Here is a 14,994-nt window from a genome sequence, read left to right on the forward strand (position 1 = left end):
CCCTCTCCCTTCACTCTTTAATTGAATTCTCCCTTTAATTGACCTCCGAACTAATATTATTCTTTTTTTTTTTTTTGCCCCAAATAAAGTGGTTTTTTTTTCGGAATATGCGCGGAAAAACGCAGCCCGACTACACATTTTGCAGCTCCCCAACGGCACCGAAACCGCTGAAACCAACACCAAAATGGGGTCAAATAGACCGACGCATGCAGCCCGGCTAGCTCAGTCGGTAGAGCATGAGACTCTTAATCTCAGGGTCGTGGGTTCGAGCCCCACGTTGGGCGCTTGACTTTTTCCCCCTTTGTTTTTCCCAATCTAAAACAACCCTATAATGACCAACCCCATAAAAGCCCAATTAAAATATATACTTAAAAAAACTCATCATTTTTAGATCTAGATAATGCATTTTTAGGGCCCATTTTCTCGCCGTCAGGATGGCCGAGTGGTCTAAGGCGCCAGACTCAAGGCTCTGCCTTCCCCGCTGGGATTTCTGGTCTCCCCCTGGAGGCGTGGGTTCGAATCCCACTCCTGACAAGTGCACTTTTGCCTTCCCCCCCCCTCAATTTTAATATCTTTTTTCCCCTTCACTTCTTACGACCCCACGAGATGCAATACTTCACCGTTTTTGCCTCAAAATGGTTGATTTAATGGAAGTTTTCCTCGGTCCTGTGCACGGCCATGGAGGTGGAACAGCAGAGCAGCATTTACTTCCCTTCTATTCTGATTTTTCTCTTTATTTCAAAGCCATCAGTGGTAAAACCACCTTTTTTTTTTTTTTTTGCCATAATATTTGCCCCGATTTGCGTTGGGAAAAACTGCAAATTACTACAGCAGATGCATAAGTGAGTGAGAAATCAGCAAAACGAACCTTCCTCGGCAGAAAACCAGAGAAAAGACCTAAAAAATTAGCAAAGTGACCTAAAAATATGTTTTTTTTAGAGCAGATTTTGAGGTCACAAAGGGGACAGGCAAAGACAGGGCTACATAGGGGTTTCTGTAGTGTAGTGGTTATCACGTTCGCCTCACACGCGAAAGGTCCCCGGTTCGAAACCGGGCAGAAACACCCGCCTTTTTATTTTTTTTAACCTATTTTCACGATTTTGGTGATTTCTCACCCCTTCCAGCCGCACAGGAGGTGGAAGGAAAAGTGGTTACAAAAAGGAAAAATCTAAATTTCACAGCACCGCTTTCAGGCTGGTATTTTCCTTGGGGTTTTTTGAGAATTTATAAATGCGATAAAATTTGGGGATAATAATTACACCTTTCCCTGACCGGGAATCGAACCCGGGCCGCGGCGGTGAAAGCGCCGAATCCTAGCCACTAGACCACCAGGGAGCTGTTATTGAGCACTATTTTACCAATCCCACAGTTTATTATTGCTTTTTTTTTTTTTTTGCAATGCTTTGCATAGGACTGAAGGAAGTGTTGGCAACGTGCAAGGCGGAAAGAGTTCATTTGCAACGAGGAAAAGCGTTTGAAATTGAGGGGAGGAAAGAAGGAAGAGGAGAAGAAAAGAAAAAAGGCGAAATGAAAGATAATAACAGAATGAAGGGAAAAATATATTGAAAAATGAGATAAAAATAAATAGAGCGGTGTTTCAGCTTTCCCTGGTGGTCTAGTGGTTAGGATCCGGCGCTTTCACCGCCGTGGCCCGGGTTCGATTCCCGGTCAGGGAATTTTAACCCATAAAGTGGGGCGGAGTCTTTATTTTCTTTCTCTTTACCTTTTTTTTCTTCCTCATGCCTCCAATCTTTGCTGCTTACCAAAAAATGGCCGTTTTCGAGGTTCAGCGATGAATTTGGGTGGAAAAAGAGAGATTTGGTGAATCCTACTGGAAATATTGGGCTATAGCAGCTCTGCATGTGGTTTCTGTAGTGTAGTGGTTATCACGTTCGCCTCACACGCGAAAGGTCCCCGGTTCGAAACCGGGCAGAAACACTTCACTTTTCGTTCACCTTTTAATTTTTTTACACGTTTATATCTTTTACACGTCCTTATTCTTCTAAGGATCCATGCTGCCTTTCCCCGTTCTGTCCCGTACTTTGACTTATTCTACAAACCCTGAGCACGATTCGCCATTCTTTTCCCACACTTTGACTTCAATCCCCTTCATCTGAGCACCCATACCACTTTTTTCCCATTTTCCCCATATTTTCACTTAAAACACTTTCTTCCACGAATCCCTCACGTTTTCAGCCCTTCTTTCCTGCATTTTTGCACTTATCTCTGCCTATTTTCCATACCCCAAATGCTATTTCCACTTCCTAAGCCACCCCTCAGCTCTTCTCCCCCTCACACCACATTTTGCATTCACACATCCCCAACACAAGCCAAAACAAAAAACAAAACAAACAAAAACAAACAAACAAAAAAAAAAAAGCAACAGCATAAATGCAGGAGCCCTCATGCTCACACATTCCTGCTCCTGCATGGATTTATTTGTTCCCAGGTCATGACCTGGACCAGCAGCCAAAACTCTCAGCCTCCCCATTCAATTAACATTGAGTACAGCTCGCTGCCATTAAATTGGGCTTTCCCCTCTTTGCTGCTGACCTACATCCCCACTGAGCTTTTGTTTGGGGCCGTGTTTCCATTCTCCTACGAACAGACTCAGCCTGGTGGGGAAAATACGGATTTTTTTTTCCCTATTGAGCTGCTTCCAACCTCTTATGTTCACGTTTTTATCCCATTTGTTGATACGGCTTTAGTTGTAAAGTGGAATTTGTTGGAGGGGGAGGGTTGGAGTCTGGAAATGGGGAATTCTATGCGAAATGAGATCTGTGCAATAATTGGAGGACAGCCTTTCGTAATGGTGGGGCTCTGTTTGTCTCCCAGCGAGGAAGGATGGCCAAAAATCAGAGAAAAATCGATATTCTGGGACTCTCGTGGCTGCCAAGGATGAGAAAAGCTGTAATTATGATAATTAGAGTGCCTCATCCTTCCGTAGAGGAGCAGAAATAGCGCTCTTCCTATCGCAGCTGAGAAGGGGAGGTTTGGGGTTGTTTGAGATGAATGCAGCGGATCCCCTGCGGATAAAAATCCCATTTGTTTGAGGAGCAGCAAAATGAGGAGAAAAAATGAAATTTTGGGGGGCAAATGGTAAAAGCAGAATTGTGTGCGGTTCCCTGGTGGTCTAGTGGTTAGGATTCGGCGCTCTCACCGCCGCGGCCCGGGTTCGATTCCCGGTCAGGGAAGAACTGATTTAAACCTATATATTACGTCGAACATAATATATATTTTTATTTTTAAACCTCATTTTCCTCTCGAAGCACCCACGGATAAATCCCACGGCCCTTTGGTGCTGCCCGGAGCCTCTCCGTGCGTTGTGCAGATTTTGCACTCCAGAAGGAGGAAAACAAACCCAATTTCTCAGCCCGGAGCTCTTCTGCTCCTTCCCTTTTTCTCCTGCAATGCTCCGGTCTCCCCCTGCACGGTGCACAACTGCAATTAGCACGCTGATTAGTGCTTCACTGCCAATTGGCAGCCACCAGCCCGGCTAGCTCAGTCGGTAGAGCATGAGACTCTTAATCTCAGGGTCGTGGGTTCGAGCCCCACGTTGGGCGAGATGTTTTATTTTCCCCTTCAATCCTGGGGGGGGGGAAAATAATGGGGTTATTTTGTGCAACAAGGAATATTGGGAGGAGATATATATATATAAATGGGATTAAAGGTGCAAAATCGGGGTATTTTGTTCGTAAGGAAGGATTGTGTTCACATTGCAGAGCGATTCCTGTTTGCCTCCTTCAGTGCTGCGTTGAGTTTTAAGGTTTTAACGCTGTGTAAACCTTTCCAGCTTGGAACCCGATGATGAAGAGCAGCAAACCCGGCCCCAGTTAACCATGAAAGGGCTGCAGGATGCACCGATACCTTCCAGAAAATGTCCTTTCTTCAATTTTCAGCACAAAGCTTAGAAATACAAATATACATAGATACCATGCTCTGTATTTTCAGACACCATATCCTATTTTCAACACCACACCCCATATTTCCAGATGCTGGACCCCATATTTTTTGATACCATGCCCCATATTCTCTGATCGAATGTCCCATTTTCGATGCTGTACCCTATAATTTCAGATATTGTACCCCATACTTTCAGATCTCCCACCCCATTTTCAAACCCCCTTTTTTCAAGTACCACGCCCCATTTTCAAATATCATACTCAATTTTCAGACATCATGCCCCAAACTTTCAGACACCCTGCCCCATTTTCAGACACCCCGTATTTTCAGATATCACACCCCATTTTCAAACATCCTACCCAGTATTTTCACATACCGTGCCCCATTTTCAGATATTATACTCTATTTTCAGACACCTTACCCCACATTTTCTGATGCTATGCCCATTTTCAATATCATACTCCGTATTTTCAGATACCATTCCCCATTTTTGGACACCATACCCCACATTTTCAGATATCATCCCCCATTTTCAGAGATTTAATGCCATATACTGAGAACATCTCCCTTAATTTGGGCAAACATTCGGCTTCACACTTCAGAAAACCTGTGTGTCAATGGGATTTGTGCCATCAGCCCAGGAACAGCCACAAAACCTCCACCTTCATTTGACACAGGTGAAGCCAAAGGACTCTGAAACAACCTGCCAGGTTTCTTGGAATCACACCCTAATTAAAAACACCATGCCATAATTAAACATGGTGCTACTTAAGGCCATAACCATGGATTTTTGAGCAATTTTGGGGTGGGGGGGATTTCCTATGTACGAGCGAAGAAATTGAGGGATCTCAGAGGTATTCACCCACGTAATGAATATTTTTTTTGCTCTCGGTGCTGTGTTTGCCCAGGTGCTCACAGCATTGTTCCCATAAAACAATATCATCCAGCAGCTTTCAGGTCGTTCAGTCCCAGGTCAGCCCCAACATGGGAGGAATTCAGCCCCTATAAAGGCTGTGGGGGCTGCAGGTGCTGCCAGACCCGGTGGGATTCAGGTAAGGGATCCCCTTTTGGGGTTTTATTTTGGGTTTTTATCCTGCAGCGTGTCTTCATTTTGCTGTATAATATTAGCTTCTGTATAAAGCTAACTCTGAAACTCGTAAAATTGAGGTTTTTTTACCAAATCTGTAACTTAAGGCGGGGGGAAAAAAGGCAGAAAAAGGCATTTTTGTAAGCCCGGCTAGCTCAGTCGGTAGAGCATGAGACTCTTAATCTCAGGGTCGTGGGTTCGAGCCCCACGTTGGGCGCTTGGATTTTCTCTTAAACGCTTCAAATTTCTGTTTTTTTCCCCCCAAAAATGGCATTGCAAATGGATGTTCGTCTCTATATTATCCCTTTTCTCCCCACTTTAGGGCTGATTCCCAAAGGAACTCTATCCCAAGATGAAGCTGCTCTTCGTTGGGCTGGCCTTCGTCCTGTGTGTTGGAGTGGGTGAGTTAATTAGGACTGGAGTTAATTTGGCTTTAATGGTGAGAACACTATAGAAACTGAGTGTTCTTCAAGGTCCCTTCCAACCCAACCTATTCTGTGCCATAGTGGGTTGTGAATGAAGGTGATGTTTGGACCCCATTGGGCTCCCAATCTTCGGGGTCACTGCTGCCTTCTAATCAGGAAAAATTGGCCCAAATCTCTGCAGAATTAGGCTGAAAACTCTTTGCGTGTTTTTTTGTTTTTGTTTTGTTTTTTTTTTCTTCCCTTGCAGTTGAAGCACTTCAGTGCAAGGTCTGCAAATACAAAATCCCCTACTTTGGGTGCTACGTTGGGGCCAACGAAACCACCTGCGAGCGGAGGGAGAAATGTGCCATCATCAAAACCTCCCTGGGTAGGAAGTGGGGCTCAAAACCTTTTATTTTATTTCATATATATATATTTATGGATTCAAAATGGTATCATTTTTTTCAGTTAAATGGGGGCCATCCTTGGGTACCCGTGGGAATCCAGGCGGGTTTGCAGAACGGAGGAGGACGTTGCCAAGGGCTGTAGGAAGAGGTTAAATCTTATCTCAGTGGAGACGATGAGTTTAATGCTGCCTTTTCCCTTTCTCCCATAGGGAAGATGACCCTCTATTACCAACAAGGCTGCACCTCTGCCCTGAACTGCGGCAGGGAGAGGGCGTCAGATGCAGAATCCCGCCTGACATCCCGATATTCCTGCTGTGAAACTGACCTGTGCAACGAGGAGTGGGATGAGGATCCATAGATTAATCCCAATGGGGTCACAATGGGGTCCCCCAAGGTGGCCCAGCCCTTTCCACACCCAATGGGGTCCCCCAACATGGCCCAGCCCTTTCCATTTGCTGCGAGTCCTGAACCAAATTTTAACTATTTTGCCCTAAATCAGGAGGTTTGGACCCAACCTGCCTGCAGGGCTCCCCTGTGCGCCTGGCCTGATTCTTATTCCAGCTCTTGCAATAAACCAGCTGTCAATCACAGGCCCTGCAAAATTTTGGCTCATGTGTGCGCTTTCCTTCTCCAGGCGTTCCTATTAACAGCCCTTCAGACTCAGCACTCTCAGTGGCCCCAAGCTTAATCCCAAACTAAAACCCCAAGGGCAGCCCAAGGTGCTTTTTCCTGCTTGCATCCCATTTCTCCTAGCATGCGGGGCTGGGATTTTTGCAGCCTTCTTAACCAAGGGTTGAGCATGGGATGCTAAGAGGAACAAAGGTGATACGTATCTACAAGGCACAGGTATTTATTTCACCTAAACGAACTCCAAATTCCCCTATTTTTCAAGAACTGGCTCATCCATCAAATGCAAAGAGGCAAATGGTCCCCAGGAGGCACCAAACTCCTGTTCCTGACTTCAGGTGGGACCTAAAGGGGTGGGGTGGGTTATTCTGGGTTTCTCAAAGGGCAAAGAAAAAAACAAAACCCAAACTGCTATAATGTGGGGAGAAATCATAAGGATAAAACGTGGGAGTTGTGTGGTTGGAGGTTCTGGGTCAAGTTTTGGGGTTAGAAGGAGAAAATACGGTGCAGGGCAGTGATTGCTCACTCATTTCCTAAAGGGAAATGCAAGCACGGGGGCTTGGATGTGCTTAGACCCACCCAAAGCAGAAGGAAACCTGGATGCTCAGCACCAGGGTGGATGGGTGCTGAAAAATCCTGCAAGAAAAGATGTGATCGGGGTCCAATTTTCCATATGTGATGTTTGGGATGGCCAAAGTCCTCCTTATCCAAAACAAGACAACCGTGGAGGGTGAGAGGTGTCCTAAGGGTGATGTTGACACGGTGCTGCCCCAAAAGTGCTGCGACCCTTGAGATCCATTGTGGAGGAAGGGATGGGGAGCCTCAGCCCTTCTCAATCCCTTGGATTTTGGGACGTGAGAGGGGGAGTTAAAGGATGCAGAGCCCCTTTGGAGAGGACTTGGGTTGGGAGACAGGTGGAGGGAGGTGCTGGAAACAGGATCCTGGCTCCGGGGCTGGGAAAAACTCTTTGGCACAGAGGAGGAGAGCAGAGAAGGAGAGCAGTGGGTGCCTGGGATAGCTGCAATGGGGGAGGGGAAGGACTGGTAAGTGAGATGGGGCTGGTGGGGAAAGGGGGGGGAGGAACACAAATGGGGCAGGAGCTGAGCGGTGCTGGTGGTGCTCAGGATTTGAGCTGGATCCTTTTGCTGCAGCAAAGCGGAGCGGCCGCCCCTGGCCCACGCTTCGCCCCGCTGCAGGTGGGGGTGCTGGGACCCCAGTAGCACCATCCTCAATGCAGAGGTACGGGAGGACACCCCTATCCTACAGCTCTGCTCCAAGGTACGTTGAGATGTGGGTGGTGGGGATGCATCCGTCTGTCTGTCCGTTTTTCCCATCCCTGCTTTTCTCTCCCCAATATTCCCCACCCACCCTCCCAACTCCAGCAGCTCTCGGCCCCTCACCTCCTCCTATAGATTCCAAAGCAAAAGAAATAACTCCTGTCTGCTTGCAGCTCAACGAAAGCCAACGTGGAGAGCGATTCCCAGCCTGTGTGTGCATGAGGGTAGAGCAGCACACAGGGGGAGCGTGGGTAGATGCACACGCAGAGGGGTGTAAATCACTTTCCCTTGGGGGCTGACAGTATGAAGGGACGTATGCTGCATCCACAGGGGTGTGTGTGGGTATAGCTATGTGCAACACACCCCGAGTCATTTGTTCTGTGTTATTCCTGGGCTCAAAGTAGCGTGGGGTGCAAGATGGAGATATAGAGGAGGAAGGGATCCCATGCCACAACCCCAAAAAAACCCAGGGTTGGGTTCAAACCGACACAGAGCAGCAAGAAATGCAGATGGGTGCTCCTGATCTGTGTGTCACCCGATGCCATTTTCATTCCCTCATTAGGAGGCGATGAATCACCCCCCAGAAGTGTCTGCTTTTCTCTGTTGATAGCACCCAGCTCGTTATTTGGGCTCATGTTACCCATGACTTTTACTTCCCTTCTCTGCAATAAGAGAAAACCACAGCACTGACCCCATCCAGCAACCCCCCCCGGGAGTTCCTCTTGTGTTAAATAACCCTGCTTGGAAGGCAAATATTCCCACTTGGGAACAAAAAAGTGGGTTTTCTTGTTTTGCAAGACCCCCCCCCTCATTTAGAGCCTGATATTTATGGGTTTGGGAAATGCTCAGCCCGATCTCCGTCTCGCTTTATGCCACGCGTCTCCCCTTTCTCCCGTTGCTTTTTACAGCCCTGGAGCTCCACCAAAGCCATTTTAAGCACTGGGGGTGCGATGGGTCTTTATCAGGAGCTCGGGTGTACCTGGAGCAGCTGCTCCATGCGAGCTGCCCTGCTCACACCCTGCATTTTGCAGCTCTGCCGTTCGGTCCCTGCGCCCCGAATGGTTCCCTTAATAACAGCAGCCATTGATGCAGGTGGGGAGCTGAGACCCGAGCTGCTTTCGGAGGAGCAAAGAGCAGGGACGTCTCCTCGCTCCCTTACTCCTCCAGCCGTGCTCTGTGCCCTAAAGCTGAGGTCTTCGTTACCAGTTTAAGGAAACCGGACACTGCAGTGGGATCGTTCCTGGAACGGGAACGCCCATGGGGCCGCGTGCCAAGCATTCATGCTCTGCCTCCAGCCCCGGTGAAATCAGTCCTTGCCCGCAGGAGAGAGGCCATGGCTGCTGTCTTCCTGCCTGGAAACCTGCAGGATGAGGCCACTTGTTCGGTCTGCTTGGAGTTCTTCAAGGATCCCGTGTCCATCGAGTGCGGGCACAACTTCTGCCGGGCGTGCATCGTCAAGAGCTGGAAGGATTTGGAGATGGACTTCCCCTGCCCTCAATGCAGGGAGATCTTCCAACAGAAAAGCCTCCGACCCAACCGTCAGTTGGCCAACATGTCCGAAATCATCAGCCAGTTCGCCCTGCGTGGGGCAAAGGGAGCGGAGGAGGATGGGCTCTGCATGAAGCACCGCGAAGCCCTCAAGCTCTACTGCAAGGATGACAGGAAGAGCATCTGCGTGGTGTGCGACCGGTCCCGTGAGCACCGACCTCACGCTGTGGTCCCCGTGGATGAGGCATCCGAGGAGTACAAGGTGTCTGTCTGTCTGTCTGTCCACCCCGAGCGCGGCCCATCTGCTGTCTGTGTGTCTTTTCCCCCTCTGCTTCAGTATCCGCTGTTCTCCTCTCGTGTCCCCGTGGTGTCGCTTGGTGTGCAGTTGGGAAGTGCCAATTTTTTGCAATGGGAAGTGCCAATATTTGCAGAATTTTTGTTGCTGCTTTTTCTCTAGTTTTCCTCCTCCTCCTCAAAAAAAAAAAAAGGGGGAAAATTTCCTTCCCTTCCAGTTATGCGCAATCCATTTATGCATTGATATCAGCTTTGGGCTGGACGACTGTGAGCTCTGTGGGAACCAGGAGCTCTGCAGAAGGGCTGCAGGACCATGAACTTGATGGGGACCCTGAGCTGTACAGGAGGGCTGGAGGCCCATGAGCTCTGCAGAGACCATGAGCTTTACAGGAGGGCTGGAGGACCATGAGGTCCATGGGGATCATGAGCTCTGCAGAAGGGTTGCAGGACCATGAACTTGATGGGGACCCTGAGCTGTACAGAAGGGCTGGAGGACCATGAGCTCTGCAGAGACCATGAGCTTTGCAGGAGGGCTGGAGGACCATGAGGTCCATGGGCACCATGAGCTCTGCAGAAGGGTTGCAGGACTATGAACTTGATGGGGACCCTGAGCTGTACAGGAGGGCTGGAGGACCATGAGCTCCCTGGGATCCATGAGCTCAGCAGAAGGGCTGCAGGTCCACCTTCCCCGCAGAAAGGATGGAAATCCAGAGCAGCCAAGAGGCTGCAAAACAGATTAATTGCCCTCTGCACCCAATGGGTGCCCATAGGGTGACAGCTGTCGGAGCGAACACCCACAGCTATTCTAGGGCACTGCCTGCAGCCAAGGCTCAGCTTGTGTCAGGAGAAAAGGTTAGCAAGGCGGTGGCAGCTGGTGAAAGCAGTTCACATTCCCTCCCATGGTCTCCTGCATCTCCCTTCGGAGGTCTCTTTGTGTTTTGCTGTCAGTTGCAAAGTGTGGGTGAGCGTGGGCAGAGCTGAGTCAGCAAATCCACCCAGTGAGAAGGGATGCTTGAGATGCTGCTTGTCCTTGTGGGGCTGGAAGGACAAACTGTGCCCACGTGGAGTAAAACAGCAATGAAATAAAATAGAAAGGGAAGAAAAGGGGAAAATAAAAACATCATCAGCGACATATCTCCTTTCTTGTTTTCCCAGGAGAAAATCCAGGGCTGCTTGGATTTCCTGAAAAAGGAGAGGCAGGAACTGCTGGAATTTAAAGTGAACGATGATAAGAAAACCCAGGAGCTTTTGGTGAGTGCAGTGCGATGCTCTGTGGTGGTGGGTCTGGGCTGGGATGTTGGAGGGGCTGGGCTGTGCCATCCCCGTGGGTTAAACACCATCAGGCCACCCCCAACCTGTGCTTCTATTTTACCATTGCCACAAAATTGTGCTCTCACCCCTCTCTGCTGTTTCTCCTACAGGAAGGGCTGGAAATAGCACCAGCCAAGGGCTGTGCTTTCACACCACGATGGTTTCACACCACTTTCTGAGGGTCAGTTGGGGCTGTGCTGATGGCCAACGTAGAGCAAAGCAACCACAATGTGTGCAAACTCCTCTGTGCTTCCAAAGGATGCATCCCTTGAGTGCTGCTTGACTCCCCGCCAACATCACGCCCACAGCAATGCGAGATCACATCAGGAAAAAAAAAAAAATCAACCCACCTTTTTTGTGTGTTTCACTCCCAGAAAACCATCGAGACCGAGCGTCAGAAACTCCTTGTGGAGTTCGAGGGGCTCCGGCAGTTCCTGCACGACCAGGAGCACATCCTGCTGGGGCAGCTGGACAAGATGGAGAAAAGCATCGCTAAGAGGCAGAACGAGAACATCACTGACCTCTCCAAGGAGATCACGCTGCTCAACAAGCTCATCACGGAGCTGGAGGAGAAAATCCAGCAGCCTGTGCTTGAGTTCCTCAAGGTGAGGCGGTTGGGTCTCTGTAGGGCCATGGAATCGTTGTGCTGTAGAATCAATGAATCTTTGGATCGTTGGATCATGGAACCATTGATTTGTAGAACTGTTGAATAACTGGATCATAGAACCATTGATTTGTAGAAATAATGGATCATTGGATCACAGAATCATTGGTTTGTAGAACCATTGGATCACAGAATCATTGGTTTGTAGAATTGTTGGGTCGTTGGATCATAGAACCATTGATTTGTAGAATTATTGGATCACTGAACCATAGAATCATTGATTTGTATAAAGAATGGATCATAGAATTGTTGGCTTGTAGAACCACCGGATCACTAGGTCCAATTGGTTTGTGGAACTGTTGGATCACTGGATCGTAGAACCATTGATTTTGTAGAATTAGTGGATCACTGAACCATAGAATCATTGGTTTGTAGAACTGTTGGATCATGGGATCATAAAATCATTGATTTGTAAAATTGTTGGATGACTGGATCATAGAACCATTGATTTGTAGAATTTTTGGATCGTTGGATCATAAAATCATTGGTTTGTAGAACCGTTGGATCACTGGATCATAAAATCTTTGAATCAAAGAACCAAAGAATGGTGGAATCTTTGGACCAAGGAATCTTTGGACCACTGGATGATAGTTAGCAACTAAATGAGCCTTCAGCTTTGCATCTTGACATTTCCATCTCCTTTTTCTTAACGTGTTCTTGGATGCTGTCGACATCGTTGGAAGAAAACTGTCCTTTTGTTATTACGACTGCCATTATTTTCACTTCTAATGAGAAATCCACTCCTCTGGCAGAGCAGGGATGGCGAAAGCTGGGCATGGAGGCACGTGGAGCCCAGCAGGGCAAGGCCCTGTGCCAACACTTGCAGCAGAGCCTTGGCTGGGAGCTGAAAGCAGAGCTGGGTTTTCAAGTCAGAATGAGCTCTTACCAAGCTGGAAAGTATGAGGGGAGGGAGCAAATGGAGTTTGAGGATTGATTGCATTGCAAAGAACAGAGCTGGAGTCACTCCAGCACTGCCCAAACCCTCCTCTGCAACAGCAGTGGGGTTGGGAATACAAACCCAAACAGCCCACCCCAAAACCAGACAGACCTGATCCCATTCTGGAAGGCAAAAAGCCAATGGGTGACCTTATAATCGGTCACAGCTGTGATGAGAGCGAACTGCTGCACGCACAGCTCTGCTCTGTGCTATTTATTTCTTTCTGTTTGAACACAAACCAGATTTTCAAGCTCTGCTCTTCTGACCCCCATGGAGAGCACTGTAAATATTTGCAGAGCAAATCTTTACCCAACCTCTGTGGGATGATTCCGTGAGGTCTTTGCTCAGCTCCCACATGAAAGTGATGGTGTAATGACTGGTGATTAGCATAATCGTTTTCTTTAATCCTTAGCCAACCCTCTTCCCATTCCCTGGGGTGTTCTTGGTTGGCTCTGAAATTGTTCTGGTTTGCAGTTTTTGCCCTTCTTTCCCTCATTTTAAAGGGTAACCAATAGGGCTGAGTGTGGATTTCACCTCCGTGAGTTTTCTCCACGGGGCAACTCATTAGTGAGGGTACTTTATCCTATAAATTTCCTCCATAATTAATTATTCACCCTTTTTGAGGTGGAGATATCTGCCCCATAATGCAATGAATCCTTGGATAAACCCTTCCCTTGGGAGCCCAGACATCATAGAAACACAAATGTGCAGCTTTCATGCCAGCATTTAGGGGGCAAGATATGGAAAATGGTGTCCCTTCAGCTCCTAAGCTGATGTCCTTCTGCATTTGGGGTCTTCATATGGGTTGGGTGGGAGGACCCCAAAAGGAATGGGTTGGGTGGGAGACCCCAAAAATGAGTTGGATGAGAGACCCCCCAAAGGAATGGGTTGGCTGGGAGACCCCAAGAGGAATGGGTTGGGTAGGAGACATCCAAAAATGAGTTGGATGAGAGACCCCCAAAAGGAATGGGTTGGGTGGGAGACCCCAAAAGGAATGGGTTGGGTGGGAGGACCCCAAGAGGAAGAGGTTGGGTGGGAGACATCCAAAAATGAGTTGGATAAGAGACCCCCAAAAGGAATGTGTTTGGTGGGAGACCCCAAGAGGAAGGGGTTGAGTGGGGAACATCCAAGAATGAGTTGGATAAGAGACCCCAAGAGGAATGTGTTTGGTGGGAGACCCCAAGAGGAAGGGGTTGAGTGGGGAACATCCAAGAATGAGTTGGATAAGAGACCCCCAGAACGAATATGTTGGTTGGGAGACCCCAAGAGGAATGGGTTGGGTGGGAGGACCCCAGGAGGAAGGGGTTGGGTGGGAGACATCCAAAAATGAGTTGGATAAGAGACCCCCAAAACAAATTTGTTGGTTGGGAGACCCCAAGAGGAATGGGTTGGGTGGGAGACCCCAAAAATGAGTTGGATGAGAGATCCCCAGAAGGAATGTGTTGGGTGGGAGACCTCCAAAAATGATGGGTTGGGTGGAGACCACAAAAGACCACCTTCCAACCCAAACCACATCATGGTCAATAATAGTGGGATGGGCGTCCCCTAAAAGCTCTGCTGATGGGATGGGTGTCCCCACTGAGTTCAGTGCACTGAGCCAGGAGAGACGTAACACAGACTGCACAGATATCTCACACTCTCTTTTCCCTTCGCAGGATGTGATGAGCATCATCAGCAGGTATGGGGCTCTGCTTCTCCTTTCCTTTCAAGTTTTTTTTTCTTTTTCCCCCAAAACGTCTTTATTTAAGGGTCAGTTTTTGCAGACTAGATGCCTGCGTGGAGCAAGCAATCCATTTTGGGGGGAAAACAGAGCATTTTTCCCCCCAGATTGCCCCATTGCTTTCAGATTTGGGGTCTGTGATGGGAGAGGAGCTGAATGCACCATTACTTATTTCCAGGATGGAAATCATCCTCAGCTCTCACAGCTAACTTTGCTGCAGTCCTGACACAACTGGGGGCACAATAGAAGTGAACGGAAAATAGAGATGCAAAAATAAGGATAATGAGTATAAAGTAGAGGGGAACACGGTGATTTTTCTTCCTGCTCATCGCCTGTTTTTCCCCCGCAGAAGCGACGAGGTGAAGTGCCAGAAGCCCGTGCCCGTCTGCACCGACATGAAGATGCACGTCTGCAATTTCTCCCTCAAAATGGTGGTCCTGGAGAAAGTCCTCAAGAGGTTCAAAGGTGGGCAGCGCTGAGCCCAAGGAGTGGGGGGAAAAAAAAAAAAAAAAGATCCGTCCTCGTTTGGGAGATGGGAGAGAACGGGGAAAATGGGGGGGGAGGGGGAAAATGGGGTGATGAGGAGGTTTGCAGCGGTCCGGGATGGCATTTCAAGGCTGTTCCATCATTTCAAGGCTGTTCCATCATTTCAAGGCTGTTCCACCGCAACGGTGTGAAATGGCCACGAGATGGTGTGAGAGGATCGGGAATGTGAGAAAGGAATGGGGGAGGGGAAAAGGAAAAGAGGAAAAGAGAAAGCAATGGAGGAAGGAAAAGGGGGAGGGGAGGAAGGAAAAGAGGAAAAGAGAGGAAAAGAGAAAGCAATGGAGGAAGGAAAAGGGGGAGGGGAGGAAGGAAAAGAGGGAAGGAAAAGG

General features: G+C 48.4%; 2 protein-coding genes and 9 non-coding genes across 15 annotated transcripts in view; 10 read left to right on the plus strand and 1 right to left on the minus strand.

The window, feature by feature from the left end:
- The first annotated feature begins 211 nt into the window (after window positions 1–211).
- TRNAK-CUU lies at window positions 212–284 on the plus strand. Its single transcript has one exon. It is a non-coding gene; the product is annotated as a tRNA-Lys (tRNA).
- A 144-nt stretch (window positions 285–428) lies between these two features.
- Window positions 429–534, plus strand: TRNAL-CAA. Its single transcript has 2 exons — window positions 429–466; window positions 489–534. It is a non-coding gene; the product is annotated as a tRNA-Leu (tRNA).
- Window positions 535–990: 456 nt separating this feature from the next.
- Window positions 991–1,063, plus strand: TRNAV-CAC. The gene has a single exon. It is a non-coding gene; the product is annotated as a tRNA-Val (tRNA).
- A 200-nt stretch (window positions 1,064–1,263) lies between these two features.
- TRNAE-UUC lies at window positions 1,264–1,335 on the minus strand. Its single transcript has one exon. It is a non-coding gene; the product is annotated as a tRNA-Glu (tRNA).
- A 269-nt stretch (window positions 1,336–1,604) lies between these two features.
- TRNAE-UUC lies at window positions 1,605–1,676 on the plus strand. Its single transcript has one exon. It is a non-coding gene; the product is annotated as a tRNA-Glu (tRNA).
- Window positions 1,677–1,865: 189 nt separating this feature from the next.
- Window positions 1,866–1,938, plus strand: TRNAV-CAC. The gene has a single exon. It is a non-coding gene; the product is annotated as a tRNA-Val (tRNA).
- A 1,184-nt stretch (window positions 1,939–3,122) lies between these two features.
- Window positions 3,123–3,194, plus strand: TRNAE-CUC. Its single transcript has one exon. It is a non-coding gene; the product is annotated as a tRNA-Glu (tRNA).
- Window positions 3,195–3,490: 296 nt separating this feature from the next.
- TRNAK-CUU lies at window positions 3,491–3,563 on the plus strand. The gene has a single exon. It is a non-coding gene; the product is annotated as a tRNA-Lys (tRNA).
- Window positions 3,564–4,654: 1,091 nt separating this feature from the next.
- Window positions 4,655–6,922, plus strand: HEP21. Of its 2 annotated transcripts, none has more exons than XM_010720626.3 (5): window positions 4,655–4,757; window positions 4,851–4,955; window positions 5,313–5,391; window positions 5,663–5,782; window positions 6,011–6,922. In XM_010720626.3, the coding sequence occupies exons 3-5, from the start codon at window positions 5,343–5,345 to the stop codon at window positions 6,157–6,159; spliced, it is 318 nt and encodes a 105-aa protein (XP_010718928.1). In that variant the 5' UTR covers window positions 4,655–4,757; window positions 4,851–4,955; window positions 5,313–5,342; the 3' UTR covers window positions 6,160–6,922. The 2 variants fall into 2 exon arrangements, with proteins under 2 accessions (XP_010718928.1, XP_003211187.1); XM_003211139.4 differs by having other exon boundaries at window positions 4,688–4,757; window positions 4,854–4,955.
- TRNAK-CUU lies at window positions 5,135–5,207 on the plus strand. Its single transcript has one exon. It is a non-coding gene; the product is annotated as a tRNA-Lys (tRNA).
- Window positions 6,923–7,452: 530 nt separating the features above from the next.
- The window catches only part of TRIM7 (tripartite motif containing 7), an 11,837-nt gene continuing 4,295 nt past the window's right edge, over window positions 7,453–14,994 (plus strand). Inside the window, exons 1-6 of one of the 4 annotated variants that reach the window (XM_010720630.3) lie at window positions 7,453–7,471; window positions 9,029–9,455; window positions 10,643–10,738; window positions 11,173–11,403; window positions 14,055–14,077; window positions 14,469–14,584. In XM_010720630.3, coding sequence (XP_010718932.2) covers window positions 9,039–9,455; window positions 10,643–10,738; window positions 11,173–11,403; window positions 14,055–14,077; window positions 14,469–14,584 — 883 coding nt within the window. In that variant the 5' untranslated portion in view covers window positions 7,453–7,471; window positions 9,029–9,038. Of the gene's footprint in view, window positions 7,472–7,507; window positions 7,707–8,797; window positions 9,456–10,642; window positions 10,739–11,172; window positions 11,404–14,054; window positions 14,078–14,468; window positions 14,585–14,994 lie in introns of those variants that run through there. The other 3 variants (XM_010720627.3, XM_010720628.3, XM_010720629.3) reach the window with 3 other exon arrangements.

The sequence above is a fragment of the Meleagris gallopavo genome, chromosome 18 (assembly GCF_000146605.3).
Source record: "Meleagris gallopavo isolate NT-WF06-2002-E0010 breed Aviagen turkey brand Nicholas breeding stock chromosome 18, Turkey_5.1, whole genome shotgun sequence".
Lineage (NCBI taxonomy): Eukaryota > Metazoa > Chordata > Aves > Galliformes > Phasianidae > Meleagris > Meleagris gallopavo.

What these genes read in the sequence shown, in the direction of transcription:
- HEP21 (XM_010720626.3), top strand. Translation starts at nt 5,343, where the DNA reads ATGAAGCTGCTCTTCGTTGGGCTGGCCTTCGTCCTGTGTGTTGGAGTG. An exon ending in CGTCCTGTGTGTTGGAGTGG is followed by an intron (nt 5,392 to 5,662) that starts GTGAGTTAATTA and finishes CTTCCCTTGCAG; the next exon opens with TTGAAGCACTTCAGTGCAAG. An exon ending in CATCATCAAAACCTCCCTGG is followed by an intron (nt 5,783 to 6,010) that starts GTAGGAAGTGGG and finishes TTTCTCCCATAG; the next exon opens with GGAAGATGACCCTCTATTAC.